The sequence below is a fragment of the Pimephales promelas genome, chromosome 11 (genome assembly GCF_988280905.1).
Source record: "Pimephales promelas chromosome 11, fPimPro1.hap1.1, whole genome shotgun sequence".
Taxonomy (NCBI): domain Eukaryota; kingdom Metazoa; phylum Chordata; class Actinopteri; order Cypriniformes; family Leuciscidae; genus Pimephales; species Pimephales promelas.
Window position 1 is genome coordinate 9,362,113 of NC_142779.1, and position 16,614 is coordinate 9,378,726.

Genomic DNA, 16,614 nt, shown 5'->3' on the forward strand with positions numbered 1-16,614 from the left:
AGAATGAAAAATTAAACTGTAATTTGGCAAATTTGGTAAATGCTGTCATAGATCGCACCTCTGTGGCTCTCTCCGATCGCAGAAGGACACCATCACCTGAAAACTGAACTCCATTTCCCATCAGCCGCATACCTAGGTTTAATCACCGGCACAGGTGTACCCACTTCTCTCCCCTATATAAACTGTCTCTGAACTGCTACACATTGCAAAGTCTTGTTCTGCCCTGGCTAACATTTCTGAGGGTTATTTCACACCGTTTTGAATCCCTGATTTTGACCCTTGCCTGTTTGCTGTTCCTTGTTCCTTGTCTCTTGTCTGCCTCGACCCTTGCCTGGTATTGTTTATGATTCTGGATTGCCTGGTATTGTTTATGATTCTGGATTTCCTCTAACATCCCTGTTTGCTGATCTCTGATTCTACCTGTTTGACTACTCTCCATTAAATAATGATATATTTATATTATATATATATATATATATATATATATATATATATATATATATATAATAAATTATAAAGCACTGCAAATGGATCTGAACGTCTCTGCATCACAAATGCGTTAAAAATTGGTATATTTTTATAATAAAAATAAATATCTTAATATTAATCAATTTATGGATATCTTAAATTAGCATGGTAAGTTTGACGGCCTTAAAAAACATTCAGTAAAATCATCAGATCAAAAATGAAATTCTTTATCCTTATAAACAGCATACCCAAAGAATCAATCAGGCGTATTTAAAAGCTGTTTTGAAGTAAACTGACCGTTCTCGTGGTGAGGGTACTCGGTTCCTGCCACAGTGCAGCGGCGGAATAGCATACGGTTCTCTGTGAGGGTTCCCGTCTTGTCAGAGAACAGGTACTGGATCTGTCCAAGATCTTCTGTGATGTTTAACGCTCTGCACTGCACTCCTGTGTCCAGTACTGGGTTATACAGATTTAAATCATTCTGAATAAAATATATCTGTCCCAGCTTCACAATCTCTATCGACACATAGAGGGAGATGGGAATCAGCACCTACAACACACAAAAAAGACAGATGTAAGATACATAGACAAGTAAGATTGGTTGCATGCTTACTGAAGTATTTAAATAAAAACCTGATTCATGAACTGTAAAGGATGGGCCTGATATACTACAATATCTTGAATATCATTGTACATGTAAAATAAAATACTTTTAAAAGGTCAAAAACTTTTTATAAAGAAATAAAAGGCAACAGAATACAGAATTTATGCAAACCAGATTTAATCCTGCATCAAACTATCATAAAATGTTACATACTCAAATTTACTGCAGATTTCGCCAAAGCATTACCATTAGATAATAATTGGATTAGACATGACATGCATGTGTCCGCTCACTGTCACTCACCTGCAGAACAATGATCATAGTCCAAAACAAGTAAAAGGCAGCGAGCGCAGGGTGCGTGTCATCAGGAATCATGAAAATAGCATTCTGTAGTCCACTCAACCAAACACCATGACCTATGTATCACAATCATATTTTTTACTAAACTCACAGAAAAAACACTAACCGTGTACTGGAGCTGCACGATTAAAGTTTTGTTACAGACTGTAATTTTTTATTTGTCATTGAATCATTCATTCAAGAGATTAATAGAAACACTCATTCATTCAGTCATGAAACAAGAGAAATCTTGTCATTCTTCATTCTTGAAGTCTTCATTCATTCAAACTTAATGAAAAAAATTCATTCAAATGAATTATATTTTTTTTAGACTGCTGTAATTCATATTTGCTGAATCTCTAATAAATTACTTTAAAATGTAATATTGTTTAGCAGCCTAATCAGAATCGTAGGTGAATTGTAATCTCTATTTTAAACAAAACTATCAAGGAGACATTTTGGCAAGCATGCCATTTCAATTTTAAATGTTGAGAAGATATGAATTTGAGTGGATATGTATGCATCGATTTTATATGTACATATGGGAATGTTATTGTATTAATTTTTTTTAATGTATTTTGTTATGTTGTGTTGGTATACTTGTGTGTGGTGTATAGTAAAGCCAAAGACAAATTTCCACTTGAGGACAATAAAGGAACAAAACAAAACTAAATCATAATTTTAAATTTATCTAGAATCGTGCAGCTCTACCTAGTACTTAATAGTTTAAATGCTGACACAAGTACATCAATGACCATAATACTGACCTACAGCAGAGATAAGGCACATAAGTAGCAGTAGAGCGACACTCCAGAGGACGTCCATGTTGAGTCTGCGCTCCAGTTTACTTCGTTTGTAGCGCGGCCCACTGTTATTCTGCATCGCTTTTGTCTCATGACCTGCATACAATTACACACAAGCTCTTTATCTTTCTGCAATCTGATATCTTTTAATGTGAAGCTCTTTATTTTTCTACAATCTCATCAAATCTTTTGATGTGAAAGTGACCTGCATAGACTACAATGCCAATCACAGTCTCCGTGTTCCTCACAGTGCAGCTCCTCAGGAGCAGGTTTTCACTATGGAGTCCAACCCGTCCTTTACCAGGATGCTCCCTGTATAAATACAAAAATCTTAATAATTCTTTAAAATGCCTTGTTTATCATTTACAGCAGCATTTTAATGCTTACTCACATGAAGCCTCTGAACCGTCTCAGGTCGTTGTTGGGATTTTCACACTCAATGCGACTGCTGTAGTTTTCTGGAATAAATTCAGATCCCTAAAGGAAAATCACATTCACAAATTTTTTAAACACACTGCTCAGAGAGGTTTTTATTTTCACAATGTTTTTATGCCAAACAATTTAATAAAGTTTTCTTTTAAGGATTTCAGCATTTCAAAGACTTTTTTCTTTGTAATGATGGTTACACCCTACTTTATGCCCCACAAAAAAAGTATTTTAATTTAGAAATTCAGAGAACATTAGATGATTTAAAATAATTGTCTACAGTAGAGGCCAAAAGTGATGTCCGGAGGATATATTTGTATTTAGAAACCCTGTAAGTTATATTAAATATATACTTTAAAATATTAAAAAAATTAATAACAAAACAATCAATTATTTGGCAAAAAAGGCAAACTACAGCTATAGGTTTTATTTTACTATGCAAAAAAAGAAAATGTATAGAAAAACAAAATGAGCATACATTACACACTGTGTAACGAATGGTCCAATGGAGGCAAGTGAGGCAACCCAAACATGATCAAACATAAAACAAAGGCATAAAACTAGAAACTCAAAACAAAACCATCGACAGGAACCATCAATACAAGACAAAGACACAGGGCAAACACGAGGGCCTAAATAAACAGACAAATTACAAGACAAGGAACCAATGACACAAGACACATGGCAGGATCACATGACAAACGGAATCACATGACAAGAGGCAGAAACATGACAAAGACAAGAACAAGAAACAAGAAACTGCACATCGGCTTTGGCCAGTTGTATTGCCATGTACTATTTACCCCGACGGTGTCTGGGTTTATTAGTGTGCTATGGTGGTGGTTACTGACTCATGCATATTACTGTACGTGGACCTGACGGTGTCTGGTCCAATGTATAGGTGTTAGTATTATGGCTTGTTCTGTTTGCTTTGCAAAACATATTTTACCTCATATATGGAGAACAAACAGAAGCAAGATGACAATGAAATGGATAGGCACACACCTGTTGTGACAGGTCACGGACAACCTGCCTCTGTTTGAGGTTGGTTTCTCCATCCAGGTTGGCAGTCTCGATGTGACACACTCCATTAGAGTCAGATGAGTGCAGCAGCACCATGTCAGCAGGAATGATCTCATTACAGCAGAGACGGACCAGATCACCAACACACACCTCTGCCCAGCGGCGTTCGACATACCGCAGATGCTTCCTTCAAAACAAACACACACTTTAAATGCTTTATTTGGAGACACTATTAATATTGGATAAACACAACAGAAGACACAAATGAAGAAAGGCACTTTTCTAGAATAATTGAAATAGAGTTGTTATTCACTAATTGTTTTGCTTTTCTCAACACTCTTTTTTTAAACATGCAGTTCAAGCAACAGTTTTGGTGAAATATTATCATACTCTGGCTAATGCTATTTATACAGAATTAAAGACACAATCGTAACTATCATTTCATTTTTTTACATTTTGTTAAATATTAGGATTTGATTGGAATCAAAATATAAGATGAGGAATATTGATTGCTTTGTGCGTGGGTATACAATATATATATATATATATATATATATATATATATATATTAGGGATGCACCGATATGAAAATTATCGGTATCGATATCGATAACCGATATTTCTTTACATTTGAAAGCCGATAACCGATATATTGGCCGATAAACTCAAATCCAAATATGTATCTAATTTTAGAGCCTGATTACAAAAACAAAAGTCTCACAATTAAATCCATGTCCCAAGCCCACAATTATAATGATATTCTCTTTATAGTGTTGTATAGCCGATATGACAGATATGCGCTGCACATATTGTACCGAACCGTATTTTCATTTTTTGAAGAGATTTCAATCCTATTTCAAGAAATTCAAAAACATAAACAGTGCTCAACAAGTCTCTCAGCTGAAGGGAATAATACATTATTTATCGGCTTTAATATATCGGCCATGTTTTCTTACCAGGTCGATAACGATAACATTAAAAATGAACATATATCGGACGATATATCGTGCACCCCTAATATATATATATATATATATATATATAAAATGTATATATGTGTGACATTTTTTCATTATACAAAATAAGCAAAAAAAGACAATAAACTATTACAGTTACGTAGGAAGTTGCCTTCCAGAAATAACAAATGCATTCAGTTTAGTGCTTATTAATAGACTGCAGTATTCCAAAAAGACATGTAAAATTTGTTTATTATTAGTCAAAGACAGCCCTCTCAGAAATGATGGCCCTGAAAACCAGTCTGTGAAACAAACCTACAACAAAAAATTATTTAATATATACCTGCAGCATGACAAAAAACATACATGCTGTATTTGCATTTCCAATTATGCTTTGTTTCTGTGATATGATTTAAGCACAAAGCATATTTAACATTACCGTTTTATTCCCACTAAATAAACAAACCAGCCTCAATCCCATAGTAATCAAGTAAGCCCTGCGCTTCATTGTCACCCACAGCAACAGCTCCAGACAGAAAAACAAATATGACCCTCTGCGGCAAGGCGATCACATGGGAGCCTTTTTAAACTGAGCAGTATTAACAGCTTAGCTAGAACCAAATGTCAGAGAACACAACGCTTTGGTACAATATTTATCAGGACATTAGTGCAAGAAGGCAAAATATAAACACTAAAGTCAGCTGTCTGTGAATGGCAACTGTGTACAGGATCAACATGACTACACAGTATAATATAGTATATTATATATATATATATATAGCATTAACCCTTAATTAAAATACATTCTGAAATCAAAAGGTATTTCTAATCTTTTTCCGGTTCTATTTTGTTCTTGTCAAGGTCATTGCATTTCTAAACTCTTTTAATGGAAAGTGCAGAATATCAAAACTTAAAATAAACCTTTAATCAAGACATATTCATTTAAATTTATATAAGAAAACAGAGATCAATAATAACTATACTTCAAGCTAACCATTAACTAAGAGCTGCACTAATAAAAAAATGACGTACGTGGGTTATAGCACAGGACACAGGTTGGAAACAAACATGTAATGTAGCCTGAGCACAGCAACAGCGATTTGCAGCATATTAGAAGACACATTGAAGCTGTGACACTTTAAATTGCAAATCCAAATGGCTGTATTTGGAGAAACCAAAGTTTGTTGCATTTGACAGTGACATCCATTGAAGGTATTAAGCCACACCTCTGAACTTTTTGGAAGAACAAGCCAGAGTTAGGATAAAGAAACTGTCAAAACTAAAATATCTGGGTCAAGTCACCTCACAGCTATATTAAATAATACCTTACTTCATGGTAAACATGCAGTTGAAGAACGAAAAAGCATTTATATATATATAATCCACTGATAGCAAATCTGCCATAATCCACTGATAGCAGATATCAGCCGCCTAACCAAATAGGTTAAAGTACAAACTGACTTGTGTGTATTACAGGTATATTTTCAATTCTGACGTTCAGAATGTTTCATGCTTTTACCTGTCATACACATCACATAAGCAGTTATTGACCTTTTGGTCAGACTTCCTCCGCCGTTGGTCCTCCCAAAGGTCTTTAACAGCAGTTATGGACATCACACAGACAATAGGAATGATGGAGATCTCTGGCTGGAACGCGTTTACAATAGGCACAAAGTTCAATGCACCCAAGAAGACAAAGTATACATTGGCAAAACGATGAAGTTGCTCAAAAAGATTCTTGGGGATGAAAGATAGGAAGGTGTACTTAGTTGTCCGGACCTTATTCCTGCAGTACGATTGCTGTAATTCCTTTACCTCTTCATCTTCAGTCCAACTTGGCATGACAATCCTTCTGTTTTTGGTCAGATCTTTTGCCAAGACACCTTGATCTAGCTCTAACGACTGAATCATGGCAGCTCGACTCCTCTTGCTCCGGGAAGATCCGGGTCCAGCTAATTCAGGCAGTTTCTCTATCCCCAGCATGTCCAGCGGGTCTCACCATCACTAGTTAAATTCATTTTTATGATTCTGTCCAAGGAAAGATCATCATGTGCAAGATCTGACACCTAAGAAGTGAGAAGTCCCTTCAAAACCTTTGTCTAAACAGTAGTGTGTAGTCCAGAAACCTGTAATGACCTATAACATATAGACTGGGCCGCTCCTTATCCAGGAAACACTCCCAGGCATCATAAATAAACTAGACGTAGGGCTTTTTATGACTCAGAGGCAGTTTTTAGACCGAAAAACTGAGGGCTGGTAAATAAGCAACAAGTTTGCAGTGTGACGTTTATCTCTGACATTTAGTACGTTATAGTGGCCTTAGTCAAACATAAAGAGAAGGAAAGCAGGGTGTCCTGTGTGTGTTAGATGTTGTGTTATAAGAAATGAGCACTGGCTCAATGGGAGGGGCATAGCTGTGACATTACAGACTTTCACAACTACATTTGAAGTTTCACATCAAGACCCAAGAGATCAATATCTCTTCAAGGAAATACTGAAGCATTGTTATAGAAAACCCTTTATCAACTAATTTATTTACATAGACGATAGAGGAAGGACAAGGAACAAAGGAGAATCATTAATTCTAACGGGTAAAGTCCTTGAAGTTGAGAGCCTAGACGGAAGTTGTGGCTCTCAATGTGTTCTGCACAATATGGGAATTCCGAATTATGCAATGTCATTTCTTGAAAATTAGCTCGCCTCGTCATCTCAGAGGCACAGTGTTTGAATGTCGATATGCGCCCTTGATGCGCACTTTTGCCGAGCCCACACTGACGCGAGCTCCGCAGCAGACTCCTTGCCAACAGCCAAAGCGGTGCTACGTCAAGAAAGTGCGGACTCGTAGGAATTTGTGCCATTTGGGACAGGGCCACAGAAGTATATTCTCAATGTATATTCACAGGTCTAGCTCTTCCAGTTTCCCTTTATGAATGATGAATACAGACTACTGCCACCTGCTGGTATGGAGAGTCATTGTTCTCACGCAGGTGCAGAACGTACATGCTAGTTGGCTACTGACTGTAGTCTTTGTGGTGTATTTTGGCCCAGAGACGGGCACTGTGAGCAGACACCACAATTGGTTTTCCATTAACGCAGTTTTTTTTTTCTTTGCTTATAGTTCTTTGATGTGTCTTGCCTTTAAGCAGTAAAGCTAAATTTAGTCATAATTCAATTGATTTCTAACATTTGGGATCCTTCAGAAGGATATGCAGAGACCGATGCTACACCAGGGATTTTCTACGCTTTTTTACTCTTGCTAGCTTCCTGATTTGGTTTGTATTACCTAACCGTTACTTGGGTTAGGTTTCTAAAAACTAGATAGACTGCACTGATGTGTACACATGGGTAGTCATATATTATTAGTTTTTCTTATCAAACAAAAAATAAAATAAAAAGATTTCAAAACGAGCCATTTTTTTACAGCTCGGCTTCAGTCTTTAATGCTAGTGTGAAGAACATTTGAGCTGAAAGTTAAGTGTTTTCACAGTGCAATGAATTCCTTTATGTGAAAAGATTAAGGAAAAATGTGTTCCTCATGATAGGATCCCTTTAATACGCCACTGTCACAAGACGCAGAACAAAGCAAAGGCCATCACATTTTTTCCAAGGAGCAGGCCCAGATTAACGACTGGATCAAACAGGCTGTTATCCATGAGCCTCTAACTCAAAGTTGCCTTGAGCTCTGACATTATATATATATTACGGATATATCATATGCCTTGCCTTGCCTATCTTTTTTTTTTTCAGATTGAAGCTCATTCCCAGCATCGTTATTCTTAACTAAAACTGCAATTAAATGCATTTTATCATGCATTTAATCTTACATTTAGCAATCGTATTAACTAATCTTACATTTGTGTTAACTAAGAACTTATGATGAATAAATGGACATTAAATGTAAAATGTAAGAGTCGGGGCCTGTTGTATAAACAAACACAATTTTCCACATACATTTTGAGAACTATAAAAACTAAACTAGGCATAAATATATACGCATCGCACGGACACAGACTGGAGTAAGCCAAGTAATGAGTAAACAGAACGATGAGAGAATGTGCAGCTGTCAGTTGGTATGGAGACTGTAATTTGCATATCAAGCGAATAAGTTTATCAAGGAATAGTCAAATAAAGTCGTTATTTTTGTTTGTTTTTTCGCACAAAAAGTATTCTCGTCGCTTGATAAACTTATAGTTGAGCCACTGTAGTCACATGGAATATTTAAACATTTTCTTCAATGACTTTCTGGGCCGTCAAGTTTCAATCCCTTAGGGTGCCTACTGTATGTGATAGTGATCCAGCTCTCAAATTTAATCAAAAATATCTTCATTTGTGTTTCGAAGATGAACGAAGGTCCTACGGGGTCGGTACAGCATGGGGGTGAGTAATTAATGACTTTATTTTCATTTTTGGGTGAACTATCCCTTTAATAATCAATCATGTAACTAGTCCCTACACACAGGCATACTTAAAGTATACTAAGTATATTTGAAGTTGTTCCAATTTAGTACACTAAATACACGTAGTTATGCTTTACTACAGTTTAATACAAAACTAAAATATACTTAGTACAAAATTAGTTGAACCAAAATAGCACACTTCAAGTTAACTAATCCTTTAACACACTTGAAGTACACTGAATTAGTCTGTCTGCAAGTATACTTTGCTTCTTTTTTTCACCAGGGAAAACTCCCAAAAAAAACTCCACACTGTCAACACCTTATAAACAGGTACGAACACATACTGACCTGCTGTAGACATGCGTCAATGTGTTGTTTATTTTCTTGTCGTATCGGTAACGTCTGTAATCCTCCATGGCATCTTTGAAGGCAATGATGGTGAGAACCACGGCTAGGGGAATCATAGTAATCTCCTTCTGAAATGCTTCCACCACTGGGACCCAATTCAGCAACACCAGGAACAGGAAATACAGATTTGCTGATCTATTGCAAGAAGACAAATGTGTCAGTAACACACAAAAACATCTAAATACAAACACACCATTAAATCATTCAGCTCACCTGTGAAACTGCTGGAACAGATTCATGGGTATGAAACTGATGAGTGTATACTTGGTTGTCCGGATGCTGTTGTCTTGAAAGCCCTCGGAGAAGCTGTGGTACTCCGCATGTTGTGGACCACATCGTGACACCACCACTCTTCTCTTTCCACTGAGCCGCTGAACCAGAGGGTCTTGAGCGTCCAGGCTGCTCTTAGGTGGAAGTGATGAAGGAGGAGAGTACCAGCCCCTCCTCCTGTCTGTGGATATCAGCTGCAGGCATCTGTGTCGAACCCATTGGAGCCGCTCCATGAGGACGACAGCCAAACAAAATGGTGAGGTCCCTGTCTGCACTACACACAGCCCTCGTCCTGGACACACATATAAAATTACTATAAATCCAGAGTATACTACTTGCAATCTGCCATTTCTTCTTTTTTTGAAAGCATGAAACCTGTTTAACAGCCTTAAGTTGGGTGAAAGGCAGAAGTTCTGCCTGGAGTCAATGCCATTTTCAAGTTAACCACATACTTCCCTAGAAAATGGAAAGAGGAAGGAGTGTTTGATTTGTTTGTTGTATATTTCACACAGGCCAAGATACAAGAGGCTTCACTTTTCTGAAGGTCTATGGTGGACATGTTGCAAGAATAACATGACCCGAAATGAGGAAGCAGAAAAATGACTCCCTAAAACAACTATATAAACACACACACACACACAGTGTGCAGATAATAGGTGGCCATTGATATGTTAAGTTTAACTGGTTATGTGAAATGTTGGAAGCAAACAAATGTAAACAAGCATTAGATGAGGATTTTATCTAGCGTAACTAGAACTAGCATATTATATCCTCTATTCAACATTCAACATGCTATATCATTCTACCAATTTCGAAATAGTATCTTCTAAGGCACGGCAAATTTCTATAGCACATTTCATACACTATGGCAATTCAAGTGCTTAACACAGAATGAAATTAAAATAATCACAAAATAAAAGCAAGAAAAATTAAAACGGTTATAAAGGCAATTGAAAGAGTAAAAAGATTATACATCGGGCCTAGATAAACTTCGCATCTGGCAAAACACCGGTGTATAATATTTTTCACAGCTTCTTGTATTTTCCCATGCTGACTGTACTGTGTCGGCACGCCTAAGAAGTCTATCAGGCGTCTCCAATAGACCCGATTTTTCCTGGAAATCAGAAGGAGCTGTAGGAAAGGAATCGATCCAATCCGGACCCCAAAGATTTGGGACTGACCCCAGTCTGCACACCACAGAACAGATTTGGTCTCGAGTTTCACATTAACTCACTACTCTACCATACTCAGATATATGAGAATGAATGCAGAAGCAATGACAGAACATTTAAAAAACTTTTTTTGCTCTGAGTAGCGAAATCAAAATGATAAATAGATTTTATTTGTAAAATCTCGAAGGCGTAATAATCAGAATAACCTTTTTTTTTTTAAATGGAACATAAATGGCTTGCATATTTGTTTTATGTTTTGTATAGTAGTCAATACATCATGCTTTTATGTCTCATATAGTATGATATAATTAGAATATGGAGCTGATGCTTGAGGAGAAAAAAAACCCTCAGTTTTATTCAAGGGCTCAAACTTTGCAAAACTATGCAATTTGGTGCAGTTACAGTTATTTATATGGCCTAAAAATAGATTACATTCGAATAGCTTGTAATGTAAATTATACATTATCACTCTAGTGTATATTATCTTTCAATAATGTGTCTTAGTTGGATGATAATTAAATGCTTTGTTTTATAATCAAAGCTCTGTAGTTTTAAAGGAGTAGTTCACATCAAAATGAACAAATCTTTTTTCGAGTAATGACTTAAAGGGTCCTAGTCCTAGATAAGACCCTTATTCATCGTCTGGTGTCGCTTAAAGCCCTTTGAAGCTGCACTGAAACTCTCATTTGGACCTTGAACCTTTTGGTTTTCTTTTCGACTGAAAAAAGAAAGACATGGACATCTTGGATGACATGGGGGTGAGTAAATTATCAGCAAAAGTTTTTTTTTTTTTTTTTAAAGTGAACTACTCCTTTAATTGTAGGGGGCAAAACATATTAATACAATGCAATTCAATGATGATTGACAAATAAACATTGCTCAGAGGCCTGTTGTGTCATATTAGATACTCACATATAAAAGGGTTTTTTTTTTTCTAAAAATAAATACGTACATAAATAAATGATGTATGGATAAACCAAAGTTGTTTCAGTCAAGTAAATGATCATCTCGCAATTTAACTATTAAAACTTATTATTACATTTAGCCTACTAAATAAAAATCTAAAAGATTCCACTGCAAAATACACGTGTACATGTCATTTTCAACATGTAGATAATTTAGAGGACTTACAAATGTATCAAATCCAAATGTAATACTGAATGCTTTATAGATAAACAAACTTTCTCAAATAAATGAGAAACACAGGAAGTTCACACAGGCTTCTGACATAATTCACATACTAGTTACACATTTATTACTCAAGTATTTCTCAGGCTAGGTTCACATTTGCCACAGTTTCTGCATAGACACATAACGTTACCCTAAGTAAGTCTCGACTACAAAAAAAAAACATGGATATTTTCAACAACTGCCTAGGGTAAGTTAGTCATTGAAAACTAAATAGCGGGCATGTTGTCAAATGATATGGCACAATCGAACTTGGCATTAAACAGCCTATTGTAAGCTTTTCTGTAAACAATTGTTTAAACAAAACATTAAAGTGTTTTGAGTTCTGAGCAGCAAATGTTTTAAATACACAACCTGAATCATGTGCTTACTTTAAGACGCGAAAATATTGTGATGAAAACATGTTGATGCTTCAAATTTTGGCTTAAAAAGAAAAGCTTCGTTTTACACATCCGGAAACAAATCCACAGACACCGATCAGGTACAATAAATGTGTATGTACAGGTCAAAAGAAGTGTAAAATCATAAAATGCTTATGTCGGCGGCATTATGGCACAGATGTACTTTCTTAAAGGACCACTTCCAGATAACAAAGCCTTAAACTTACCGTCGAGTCACGGACTGCCCACATTTCAGAGTAAGTATAATCCTGCACAAAACATGCATCAGCTTTTCCGTTATCGTGTGTAACGGTCCACCAGTTACATTAAATATATAGAGCAACCGAGCCTACATCGGATAAGTTGAGCGCGAGCGAGCAACCGGTCCCCAACACTAATACACCCACAAGTATCTCTCCTGTGTGCCTGAATTATTATTGCAAGTATAATCGTGCTTCGCCAATCTAAACCAAAAAAAAAAAAAAAATTATTTGAACGTAAAGCATATATAGTCGGTGATTAACAGTATTCTCAAAAGGGATTTTGAGTAAAATATTCATTTTTTTTTTTTTTATCCTACGTTTAGTTTTTCTTTGTCTTTAAAGACAGGAAATTTTTTTCTGTGCAAAACCAGTAATTTTGCTTGGAGTAAAAATAGTCCGAATAAGTTAGAATTAAATTAAATACATGTTAATCTAATTTAAAATCTAGATTTAACGTTAACTTGAACTTTTAATTTGAAATTTTTAGAGCAAATACTTCCGGGTTCGTTCAAATTGACAATAATGTATAAATGTGACAACAGTGAGTGAAACAGTTTGTTGGACGTTAACACGTAATGTTGTTATTAATACATGTTTCATTAATAAATCCCAGAGTACAAACAACATCCTGAAGGCACTGACGCGACTGGCGACAGAAGATGAAGTCATGTGACATTTCGGTCAGCTGACATCATTGACGCAGGGGAAAACGACTGACAGCATAATGATCAAATTGCTCGACAAACTGCCATCTGAAGAATGCCCTAAAGTAAGTATATGCTGATATTTATGAAATGGGCATATAGTTGTATTGATTCTGTTTCGAGATCAGTGACACACCTTCTGCCATCAGCTTGAGATCAGATGGTTGTCTTGGTATAGTTTTTGGCTTGTGATTTTTTTGTTTTGTTGTTGAGTTATACTTATTTTAAAACAGTTGGGATCACTTATTTTTACTAAAATTATGTTATCTGTTGTTTAAAAATGCGTAATTCTAAATGAAACTTCAAATACAGTAAGCTTGACTTTGAACCCTTTTGTAAGCTCCTGCACAGGGTTGTGGATGGGGTGTGCGGTCGGAGTGGTCCGAGGCAAACAGATTACGGTGATCGGTGGAGTCTGTCAGAATGGGTGGAGTTAATGAACACTCTCTCTTCTCTCATCCGCTTTGCTGTAGGAAGGGGCTGCTCAGATCAAGAGGTTAGTAGTGGAGAATCTGAACAGACATACAAACGTGTCTGTGTGCAAAATCATATGTTCAAATTGATAGATTTATTGGTTGACAAAACATCTGATTAATTTGTGAGATTGATTATTTTGTGCACGTCTGAAGATCCAGGACCTGCTGAGTGATTTGGCCACAGCACGGGCTGAGGCTGTTGTCCAGTGTGTGCGGTCCAGGTTTGATGAGATCAGACATGCTCTGGTGGAGAGAACTAATGCCATCTCTAGCACACAGCTACAGGACTTTAACTGGCAGTTAAAGGTGCACTAAGCACACACATACACGTATGCATCAATCATAGCGATAAGAACATATATTGATTTTTTTTTTTTTTTTCCCAATTGCTAATGTTGCTTTCTTACCTCCTCCTTCCTAGCTGGCATTATCCAGTGATAAGCTGTCAGCTTTAAACACCCCTCTGCTAAATCTCAGTCTGGACCTGAAAGAGAATGGACTTCAGAGATCTATAAATATAGAAATGAACAAAGAGGAGCTGCAAACTCTCATCAGTTCACTTGAGGCTGCTAATAAGGTAATGCTTAAGGTTAAGGTAATGGACTATTAAAAGTGCCCTTGTTAGTTTCTAATTTTGTTTTGGAGTCTCCAATAATAGGTTTACACATATCCAAAGTGAAAAACAAAAAACAACAACCTTGCAGCATCACATCTTTTGTCAGTGTCTGAAATGGTTATAGAAAGGATTTGGTCTCGTTAAACCCGTCTTTCTAGAGCTTATTCTGCTCAGATTGGTCAAATAGCTCAAATTTAGCTTATACAAAACGCCCTTTACTATATCTGCATTTCAAGAGGCTCCCTCAGCACTTGTATACAGTGAAAGGAACGGTTATCATAGTGTTGGTTTTACCGTGTCAATTCAAGCTAAAGTCTTCATCTTTCGGAAGTGCATACAAAGTGGATTTAAATTCACAGTGCAGAAACGAGCGTCTTCTCGACATGTCGACAACATGAACTTAACTCTTCCAGGGTTCAGCTAAAGCTAGTGTTTAAAGGCGAGTCAAAGTAGACGGTGATCAGGGGCAGCCAAAAAACTGGAATTACAGACTGATGACTTGTTTCAGGCAGTTCAGAATCGGTTCTTTCTTTTGGGAGACAATAACTCCATTTATCGTTCACTTTGATCTTTAAAACTTTGCAGAACTTCTATATTCAAAACAGCTAAATAACACTACATGAAAGGCAACATCCCAAAAAAATCATAAAAGGGGTACTTTATTGTACGATAGTGGCACCAACGCTTATCTCTGCTGATATTGTGTCTTATTTTAGGTGGTGCTGCAGTTGAAATGAAGATACCAACCAGTACATTTCCTTATAAAGATGATTCTGTGCCATCTGCTGTCAAAGAGAGGATTTCTGATGTCTGTATTAAGACAATGCCTGCATGTGGGCAAACAAGAACCTTATGGAAAGAACCGGAAATCTCCCAGTCTCTCTACCTATGAAGTGTTCATAGAGCTCAACAGACTGAATATTATTGTTCAAGTTACAGTACATCATTATGGACCAGTGGCTTGCTTGATTAATGGTGCTAGGATAGTTTTGAAGCTGAGGATTTTACACAATGAAAAGCTAAACGGATGCCAGAGATCTTGTTCAATTCTCCATGAAATGCAAATTCATTTTGGTTTCACACGCCAAAAGGATGCCTTTCTAAATAAAGCAACTAAAAACATTGATGCCAACACATGAGTCGAGAGTTGTTCCTTTTTTGTCTATGCGAGTCAACATAATAAGTAATAGGCAGATAAAATTACTAAAAGCAGAACAGACATGGTTTGTGAGAACAATTAACCCTTTTTTTAATCCAATCCACAGTTAATTCAGTGTCCATCATGATTTGTAGATTTCCCGGTTCACAAAATAACACCTATGCCCTGTGTTAATGCAACGACAATGCAATAATCAGCTCTTCAAATTTTGCTTAGTGGGATATTTTATTTGAATTCATTCAAAATGTCTACGATTTAAAATAAAGTATCCTTAAGTACAACTGTGGTTGCTAGGCTTAAGTACAACTGTGGTTGCTAGGCTTAAGTACAACTGTGGTTGCTAGGCTTAAGTACAACTGTGGTTGCTAGGCTTAAGTACAAACATACACCCAAATACAATCATCTTATCAGTCTCAATCAGTGACAATGCATTCTCCTTCAAGACACTCCGCATCTGCACAAGATTGCACCGGCCAATAACATGAGTGCAAATCTTACAGGGATAATAGGATACCGTTTAAAACATTATTTTTGGCATAAAGCCGTTGTATGAGTATGGCCTATCAAACCCCTATATTAAATATGTTTTCATTTCTATGTGTTTTACGTGTTTCTGTTTTCATGCTGATTCTGGCTGGAGCATGTGCAAGCTTTGTTCTCTTACGAGAGGTTCTCTCGTACTGCGTTAAATCTCTTTCCACAAGAAATTGAAGCCAAAAATGATTCTTAATTTTGAATTAATGTATAAAACACGTTGCATGCTTGCATATGTCTGCATGCTGCCGCAACGCGTTTTACATTAATTCAAAACTAAGGATCATTTTTGGCTTCAATATCTCATGGAAAAGAGGTTTTTGCCTAGCGTAGCGTAAGTTTTTATTCTGTCAATCTTGAGATCTCTTTGATTAGCTTTAAATGAGAATCTTTAATGGAGTTAGGGCACTCCTGGACAATAACTGAGC

At 36.5% G+C, this 16,614-nt stretch overlaps 2 protein-coding genes across 7 annotated transcripts in view; one reads left to right on the forward strand and one right to left on the reverse strand.

Annotated features, from left to right (window-relative positions):
* The window catches only part of atp10d (ATPase phospholipid transporting 10D), a 27,350-nt gene extending 14,457 nt beyond the window's left edge, over positions 1–12,893 (reverse strand). The window contains exons 1-10 of one of the 5 annotated variants that reach the window (XM_089116921.1): positions 12,662–12,856; positions 10,070–10,150; positions 9,638–9,986; positions 9,365–9,559; positions 3,646–3,850; positions 2,606–2,691; positions 2,420–2,526; positions 2,179–2,310; positions 1,376–1,488; positions 766–1,018 (exon numbers count right to left, since the gene is read on the reverse strand). In XM_089116921.1, coding sequence (XP_088973047.1) covers positions 766–1,018; positions 1,376–1,488; positions 2,179–2,310; positions 2,420–2,526; positions 2,606–2,691; positions 3,646–3,850; positions 9,365–9,559; positions 9,638–9,927 — 1,381 coding nt within the window. In that variant the 5' untranslated portion in view covers positions 9,928–9,986; positions 10,070–10,150; positions 12,662–12,856. Of the gene's footprint in view, positions 1–765; positions 1,019–1,375; positions 1,489–2,178; positions 2,311–2,419; positions 2,527–2,605; positions 2,692–3,645; positions 3,851–6,138; positions 6,789–9,364; positions 9,560–9,637; positions 9,987–10,069; positions 10,151–12,425; positions 12,595–12,661 lie in introns of those variants that run through there. The other 4 variants (XM_039671855.2, XM_039671856.2, XM_039671857.2 and 1 more) reach the window with 4 other exon arrangements.
* On the forward strand, positions 12,149–15,625 carry commd8 (COMM domain containing 8). Of its 2 annotated transcripts, XM_039671860.2 has the most exons (6): positions 12,149–12,244; positions 13,311–13,466; positions 13,742–13,897; positions 14,031–14,183; positions 14,299–14,454; positions 15,210–15,625. In XM_039671860.2, the coding sequence occupies exons 2-6, from the start codon at positions 13,422–13,424 to the stop codon at positions 15,228–15,230; spliced, it is 531 nt and encodes a 176-aa protein (XP_039527794.1). In that variant the 5' UTR covers positions 12,149–12,244; positions 13,311–13,421; the 3' UTR covers positions 15,231–15,625. The 2 variants fall into 2 exon arrangements, with proteins under 2 accessions (XP_039527794.1, XP_088973050.1); XM_089116924.1 differs by lacking the exon at positions 12,149–12,244 and having other exon boundaries at positions 13,227–13,466.
* Positions 15,626–16,614: the final 989 nt, after the last annotated feature.

Excerpts from the sequence above, each read along its gene's own strand:
- commd8 (XM_039671860.2), top strand. The coding sequence starts at position 13,422 with ATGATCAAATTGCTCGACAAACTGCCATCTGAAGAATGCCCTAAA. Across the intron at positions 14,184-14,298 it reads ACTTTAACTGGCAGTTAAAG|CTGGCATTATCCAGTGATAA; the intron begins GTGCACTAAGCA and ends CCTCCTTCCTAG. Across the intron at positions 14,455-15,209 it reads CACTTGAGGCTGCTAATAAG|GTGGTGCTGCAGTTGAAATG; the intron begins GTAATGCTTAAG and ends GTCTTATTTTAG.